Source organism: Phaethon lepturus, unplaced genomic scaffold, assembly GCF_000687285.1.
Source record: "Phaethon lepturus isolate BGI_N335 unplaced genomic scaffold, ASM68728v1 scaffold325, whole genome shotgun sequence".
NCBI classification, from domain to species: Eukaryota; Metazoa; Chordata; class Aves; order Phaethontiformes; family Phaethontidae; genus Phaethon; species Phaethon lepturus.
The window spans coordinates 49,143-57,826 of NW_010540980.1; the positions used below are offsets into that span (position 1 = coordinate 49,143).

Here is an 8,684-nt window from a genome sequence, read left to right on the forward strand (position 1 = left end):
TCCAAATGAAGAAAGACTGTTCTTTATCTCAAATGACAGTTTAAACAAGTATTGCTGGAAAGAGGGGGAAATAATGAAGAATTCTTAAATTTATTTTTCTCAAGGGAGCAGAAAAGTTTCTTGAATTTTAGGTCAGAAATATTGTCCTAGCATATCTAGATTTACATTGTTCTCTGTGTTTTTAACATGGCTAATGTGAATAATAATCAGATGAGCTTTTCTTGTTATATAACCAAATGAAGTGGTCATACAGGTAGTATGTAGTACCATACAGTCCAAATTCAAATTACTTTGTACATTAAAAGGCATACATTATAGTTTGAAACTAGGATCATGACAACTTTTTTCTCTTCCTACAGAATTCTGTTTTGCTGGTAACAGCATATTTTTTGTCTCCATATTGTACATAGTGACATTACCTTCTCAGATTATTGAAATTTCATGTTTCATACAATTATCTAGCATGGTTTTTTAAAACACAAATATTTTAATCAAGGACCCAAAATAGCATCAAGTTACTAGTCTCGTTCTAAAACTCGCCATATCTGAAATTCCCACTTTCCATGAAGTCATAGGCTTTGTCCCATGAAATCCCTTTAAAAATTCATTTCTTCCCAAATGGTAAAAGAAGGAAGCTTTCAATGTTTTTACTTGGTAGATATATGGGAATAGGTGTTATCTACAAATGTTACCCTCAGAAAAGATATATAACAACATTACTTGTCATCATAGTAAAGATGGGTTCTATATAACTGAATGTTCTTATGATTGGCTGCATTTTGTTATTGAGGAATACCGCCTTCAAAAACTTCCTCCTCATTGAGGTCAATATTTAACATGATACCAGTTCTCTAACCACACAGCATCATATCATACTGTGTTCATTTTTGGGCCTCTCACTACAAGACAGACATTGAGGTGCATGTCCAAAGAAGGGCAATGAAGCTGGTGAAGGGTCTAGAGCACAAGTCTTATGAGGAGTGGCTGAGGGAACTGCGGTTATTTAGCCTGGAGAAAAGGAGGCTGAGGGGAGACCTTATTGCTCTCCACAACTACCTGAAAGAGGGTTGTAGCGAGGTGGGTGTTGGTCTCCTCTCCCACAACTAGCGATGGGACAAGAGGAAATGGCCTCAAGTTGCACCAGGGGAGGTTTAGATTGGGTATTAGGAGAAATTTCTTCACCAAAAAGGTTGTCAAGCATTGAAACAGGCCACCCAGAGAAGTGGTGGAGTCACCATCCCTGGAGGTATTTAAAAGACCTGTAGACGTGGTGCTTAGGAACGTGGTTTAGTGGTGGGCTTGGCAGTGTTAGGTTTACAGTTGGACTCAAGTATCTTGAAGGTCTTTTCCAACCTAAATGACTCTATGATTTTATATTGCCACATACTCAATGTCTTTGGAATGACACAACACTCCTTCAGAAGAAGGATCAGCAGGGTTGTATTTGTGAGAGTTTTCAATTGATATGATGGCAAGACATTCTTCAGCAGTCCACTGCCTAATGACTCTAGTCTTTAAGATACGATGGGAAAATACAGTGGGGTGTATCCATCAATTCCTTTATTTAGTATCAGAATGGATGGTGAAGTTGTGGAAACAACTGGAATCTGTAAGCATTGTTCTTCATTACCGAGGAAGGCAAAGATATTGTTCTGCCACTGCTGCAATGGCTCCTCCAAATCATCTGCCAGTACATTATCTATGACACACAGAAGAATGCTAGTCTGTCTCTTTTTAAAAACAAATGACGTGAATGAAATTCTAGTGTTGTTGGAGCAGTGTGCATTGGTCTCATTATGAGTTCAGATACAGTTACATCATTGTCCATTATTCTCAGATGAAAAGCTTCTATTTAGAACAGTACGTAAATGACAGTCTTTAAATGGTTTTACAGCCTCTTGAACACTAGGTGAGGATGCTAAAAAGAAGCAGAGATGCTGTGTTTCAGGGCTTTTGATGATCTGTAAGGATCTCATGACATTGGACTTTCTCTGAAGTTAATTTTCTTCTCTGTTTTACAGCAGCAATAGCCAAGAAGGATAAAGAAGTGTTTATTAACCTTTTTTGATTTGCACCATCTTTGACAGTTGTTCCATATTATGTGACAAGATAAAATTATCTATGAAGGTAGCTGATAGCTAAATCTGTTCAGCAGTAGAAGTAATGCTTCCATTTCTTGGAATATTATTAATATGAAAGACTAATAGATTACAAAGTCTATAAAATTTTTGCTAAAGCCAGTAATTACAGGACAAAGAGCACCAGTGGAATGGCAAGATCATTAATGACAGACCTGATCTGACTATCTACTGAGTCTAAGCAATGAGGTTCAGAGTCATCTTCTTTTTTAATTAAAGGAGCAGAGTTCTTGTGGAATTCCTGAGTTGGATATAACTCTACAAAAGGGCACCTCAATTACTGTAAACTGCAGAGGATAATCTTGGTAAAAATTTAAACCAATTAAAGTTTGTAATACATAAATCTTAGACCACAGAATGTACAGCATAAAGAAAACCCAAAATCTGCTGTATATTGTTTAGTTGGAATTGTGTTTGAAGTATGCTAATTAAAAAAGTGGAAAGAAAAGATGCATGCATGCATATTTTATTATACATGTACTTACTTAAGGAAAGCAAGCAATGTAGAATGCTGGCAGTGGAGCTGTAACATTCGTTCAACTGGATCAACGGGCAATGACTGGCTCGATGTAATGCCTGGCAACAACTGTCCACTCAGATGAAATATCATGTCATAAACAGTCTTAGTATCTTTGCCAAGGTTTTGTTTAACAACCTTTTCTTGCGAAGATGTCACATCACTAAGAGAGAAATTATTATTTTAAATGAACAAAATGAGCTAACATTATATAAATCGCAATTATAATTTTAATAAACATTAATAAACTAGATAAAAACAGCAGCAAGAAGGTTGAAAAGTATAGCACTTTTTCCTTTTTATAGAACTTCATAATAATGTAAGACTTTTGAACTGCATGGAATATTTAATAAGTATAGGTGAAATATTTCATAAATAAATTTGTGTTTGTCACTTCTTTCTGCCAAACATAACTTTGATTTCTATCATGTTTATAAATGCACATGTGTTTGTGTCCCAAGAGATTGGCTTCTTCATTTTTTAGTAGCAAGCTAGATAAGATCAATTAAGTGATGCCACTGAGACTGATACATTTCCAGAGTGTTTGCAAGACTGTTGATTATGAAATTTGCTTTCCCATGTTCCTTGGTCTTCAGAGTATGTCAGGGGGAATAAAGATATATTGTTAAAATCCTTATTTATGCCACCAAAGAACGGACAATTGCTAGAACTGTGTTCATTCCGGGAGGAGAATCAATTTCAGTTAAGAAGGCGACATAGGTTGAACTGCATATTTAACATACACTGCATGACGGTATATCAGAGCATTGTAGTTGGAAATATATTTTAGAAAATTAATAACTCTTGAATGACATTGAATTACATTTTCATATAAACAGCACATAGATGCTACAATATTAATACACAACTGTGCATCAGAGTGTGTTTATATTCCTCAGATCATATCCAAAACATTTCAGTATATATGTTAACATTTGATTAGGCAGACATAAGTTATGAATTACCGTCTTAGTGAATATGGTATTGAAATAGGATTTTGTCCCTTAGACCAACCAAAGAGAGTGAACCAATTCTTAACAGCAGTTAGGGTTTTCTGAAAGAAGATGTACTCCTCTTTATCTTCATCAGGAAAAAATGATAATTCAAATTTATTTTCTCTCCCATGACTTTGACTGTTAGCTTCACTCTCTTCACTCATCGTTTCATCACTCTCACTTTCAAAAGTAGTATCCGACTCTGAATGATACACACAAAAAAAATCCAGAAAGAGTCTTTATTTCCCTATTTTTGTGTAGTACAAAAACAATATTATTTTTAACACACAATTGTTTTCAGAAAACAAAAAACTATCAGACAACAAATGATCAACTTATTTCAGGAGTAAATGATTTAAGTGACATGTACACATCTTGGTCATAGAACCAATTATTCTCTTGGAATCTAATTCACTTTAAAAAAAAAAAAATATTACCCAATCAGAAAAAATAAATTTAGGCATGGCTTACAAAACCACAGACAGCAATCTTAAAGACACAGTCTTAGTTCCAGTTCCAGGAGGTATAGCTTTACCAGCTAGTCAGTCCTAGTTCCCCATCTCAACCACAGAGCATGGCTCAGTAACTGACTTGTGTTCAAACAGTTTATCAGGTATCGTATAGGTATAACTATGCCTACATTACAATCTATAAGCCTTTGGACTTTTCTCCCCTCTGTTAGGCCTTCTTTCTCCTAAATTCTGAGCTGGTCAAAACTTCAGAGCACAAATAACTTAGATGATTCCATCCTTGGTGTATTTTAATACCACTGTTGCAGTTCTAATGCTTCATTAAATGATACAAAAATAAAACTAACTAATACCTTAGTGGATTAAAAAAAAATCTTGTTAGGATTTAAGAAGAAAAAACAATACAAAATGGAGAAAAGAGACTTGTCCTTTATAAGATCACCATGCAGTCAGATTTAAGTTTGTGCAGTTCTGTCGGCTGACAAGATTACTTTCCCCATCTTGTCACTGCCACCTTTGCCAGAAGATATTTCCTTTTCAGATCTGAAACTGAGTTGCTCTTATGAGCTCTTCTTACACCATTCCATTAAAAATGAACCATGGTGGTAAAGAGCTACTATTTAATCTGTTTAACTACCCCTATTTGTCTTGGCAATACCTTAGAGAACGATCACACAAACATCAGCAGATCTGCAAGAGTGGAATCCTAACAGTGATGAAGTTCTAAGTAAGTTAGAAAACCAGCAGCTGAAAGAAGAGACATGTCAACAGCCTCAGATACTAATCACCTGACAACCTTACAGAAGATATATTACTCTTAGTTCATATGAAACAGCACCTTAACTGAGCCGCACTGACAATGGTTGTTTTTATACAGTACTTCATAAATGCAATATAAATGTCAAAGACTCACCTGAGCATACAGCTAAAACTTTGCAGAATATAGCATATTTAGAGAGTGTATACAGTTGGTTAGTTCATGAGTACAGAAACAATGTCCTTCTTAGCAACTAATCCCTTAGGTTTCTTCAGTATTTTTCTGTTGGCCGCTCCATGGATATGTTATTGCAAATGAGACCTTGACTTTTGTTGTTTGTTTCTTTTTTTGTTTCTTTTTTTTTTTTTAACAGTTTGACTGATTCACCTTCCACTCAGTCTGCTAAAAGCAAGGAGAGTTTTTTCTGCTTCTACACTCTAGGCCAGTTTTCCCATTGTGTCACAGGAGAGGACAGCCTCCCCAACATTCATTGATTATATGTACACAAGCATTTCAGGTGAAGCTTACAAATGTGAAACATACCTCTTTAAAGCAGTAAGCTGAAAAACAATTGTAAGAGCTCAAACTGTTTACAATGAACAGCTGCACTGTACCTGATTGAGAATCTTCATAGGTTGAGTCAGTGGTTGCACCAAAGGAACTTGAGGAAGTACTATGGGAAAGTGATTGTGGAGTATAACAAGGATGCAGAACAACTTCTCCACTGCTGCAGTCTTTACTGTCTATAAAACAAGATTACAAGCTGCAGTTGAGAAAATGTATTTTATTGTCTGTGCTCTAACAGTTTATGAATGGATATCTGCTTCTATATTTTCCTATTTCGTGCTTCAATTAATCAAGTAACAGTTCTCATTTGACTCATGATGAAAATCTCACCTTGGTCATTAGACCGGGGACAAAAAAAAAATTATCTGTATATTTTTTTCTATTAACTGTATATTTTACAGGATGGGTCTTCGCACTTGCTGCAAAGCACCTATCAGAACAGCACTAACTCAAGAATTCTGTCATGAACAAAATAAGTAATTTTTTATCACAACTCTGTAATAAGTCTCAACATACCATTAACAAGCTCTTTTAGACTCAACAACACATATTTTACAAACCAAACACAAAAGTATGCTTTATCAATCCATCAGTTCTGTCAGAACATATGTTCTGACATTCTCATGTTGGCCTATGATATGGTTAGAGGACTCTCTGCTATCTATCTCTGACGTCAGTCTCCAGAAAAAGAGTAGAAGAGGAACTCAGTGTAGTTTCTAGAGAAGTAAACACACCAGTAAGAGAAGCAAGAACTCTGTGTGATTACCTTTAATTTTTGATAGCTGGCACTGTTATTCATATTATTTGGAGCAAATAACACAAGAGCATGGTGTCAGATATGTGGAAGCAAAGCCTTCCTGAATAGCTTTCAAAGCCACTGTGTTGTATAGATATGGTTTGGTCACATTAAACAGCATTCCACACCAAGATAGTCTATACAAAACCCCATACAATAGACTCAAGGAATTTAGTGGTAATGACTTGCTTCAAAACTGCTACAAACTGATAGTGTGAACAAACAAATAAGCAATCAATACAGGACAGAAATATTCCATTATTAATGGGAGATCAGTTCTTATAAAATCATCACTCAATTTTTGGCTTAATCCTGAAGGGAAAACCTACAAAGCATCTTCAAGATACAAGCTTGCAAAAATGATCTATAGGTCACAAAAAAAAAAAAAATTTACACATTTTCAAGAGATAACACTTTTCCCCCTTTCCTATCTTCATTTAATTGTGCTATGATCCATGAATGATATGGTATATATATATTCTATATATATATTCTGTACGAAAAAAAAAATAAAAATCATTACCCGTCTTCTTGCTAATTCCTTTTTCAACTTCACAAGTACCAACTCTTTTCTCTTACATAGTCTGAGTAACACGCTTATTTTAAGTTAATGCAGTCTTATAATTTAAATTATGTTAATTTATTGTCTATTGTTTGGGCTGTTTTCACTACTCATACTTTAAAAACTTCACAAAACATTCTTAAGACTTAGGCTTGTCCAGTATTTTCCAATAAACATACCTAATCATTTATATAAGTTTTCCTCATTTTCAACATGAAAACAGAAGCTATTAAACTGTTTTAAAAATTTAATTGCAGTATGAGGAAAAATACTATCTTCATGATAACATCCCTGTTATCACACTGAAAACATTGATAATACCACTGGATATAATATAATTTTAAGAGGTAGAATGTTGACTGCTTACTGCTTCTCAAGATAATTTGTTGATCTGAGCGGTGAAATGCCAAGTACGGGTATAAAGTAAGAAGGCAATTCTCTGCTGCTGCAGCAACTTGAATTGAGAACCTGTTCAAAACAAAATACAAAAGTGATAGTTTTCTATTTAGCCATGGTAATCAAGGTATGTCAGCAGAAGAATAAAAGACAGAATGAAGATGTCCGGACAACTTATTTTCTCTTCTATTCTCATTCAATAGGAGAGTACACAGATGGGACTGCACATGCTGAAATGGTGAAGTTTAGTATAGTATTTCCACTTCATAGTTTTACTACGAGCATGGATGTATCATTAATCGGAAAGTCCAAGAGTTAGCAGAGATTTCATGAAATAAATGAACACTGTCTCTCTGAAAAGAAAAAACAATTAAAATTACAGCTGACATTTATGAGTGTCCTAAAGCACACTGCTAACTTGCTAAGTATAGCCTATAAATTTTGACAAGGGAAGTTTTCTTGAAAAGCGACTTCTATTTTGATTTAACATTTATTCTATAACACTTTGCAGAAATCTAGAATAAATAGATTCAATTTAACAACAATGAGATATTGACTGCAATTGCTAGAACATAATAGAAATTGATGTATATGCTCCAACGTTCACTAGAGTGTCTGTACTGCCTGTAGCAGCCATATTAATGTGTAGCAATCCACCTTTCTTCGTACTTCACCTCAGTCTATCGGGGTGCAGTCAACAAGCAAATTATTGCCATCAATGGATCTCTGTTAGCCATCTGTATGTGTGTTCTTAGCTCATTGCAACTGACAGGTAATTCAACTGAGCTTAGTCCTATGTTATTGCACAACTGGTTTTTTACTCCATGTTATTCACTAACATTAATATTAATTAACTATTTTGACTAAGCTGTCAAAAATATGAAGAAAAAACTATTTTAATAATTCAAACAGCATACTTATATCCAACTTGCTTTATTATGTTGAGAATTATTGCACAGAATAAAAGAAAACATCTTCTATTTTCTTTAAATTACATATTGAAGGATAAATTCCTATTTAATGTTAATTTAGATTAATATTAAAAGATATCACAAGACCTTTCATATTAATTTATAATATGACATAATTATCTTCTACTGCTTTGTTATAGAATAGCATAATCAAGAAAAACAGAAATATTTTTAAAGTGCCAGAAAATAGCTTTTATTTTCTCTTTCATACTTTCTTCTCCAAACACAACATTCCTAGATACCATTTTCAGGGGAACTTATTAAATAGAGAAAGGCTCCAATTAAATCCATAGCCATCTTTCTTATTTGTAAATATTCACATTTGGATTCCAGTTTTACAGCTAGCAGCTATTGAAATCAATAATCCAGCTTTGCAGTGTGGTTTGTTCTTAGGACATGTCAATCCTATTGGAACTTGGCTGGGAGCAGGGCAAGGGCCTTGGACAGTTTCACTGTGTAGTATAGTATTTCTTTTACCTAACTTTGTGCTTTCTGCTTCTATTCAGCAAAAATCT

The 8,684-nt window shown here is 34.4% G+C and overlaps 1 protein-coding gene across 1 annotated transcript in view; it reads right to left on the minus strand.

Moving 5' to 3' along the window:
• CHDC2 (calponin homology domain containing 2) overlaps positions 1-8,684 on the minus strand; it is a gene marked incomplete at its 3' end in the record, with an annotated part of 46,849 nt that overhangs the window by 24,844 nt on the left and 13,321 nt on the right. Inside the window, exons 4-7 of the mRNA XM_010287574.1 lie at positions 7,170-7,270; positions 5,492-5,620; positions 3,621-3,852; positions 2,624-2,818 (exon numbers count right to left, since the gene is read on the minus strand). Coding sequence (XP_010285876.1) covers positions 2,624-2,818; positions 3,621-3,852; positions 5,492-5,620; positions 7,170-7,270 — 657 coding nt within the window. The remainder of the gene's footprint in view (positions 1-2,623; positions 2,819-3,620; positions 3,853-5,491; positions 5,621-7,169; positions 7,271-8,684) is intronic.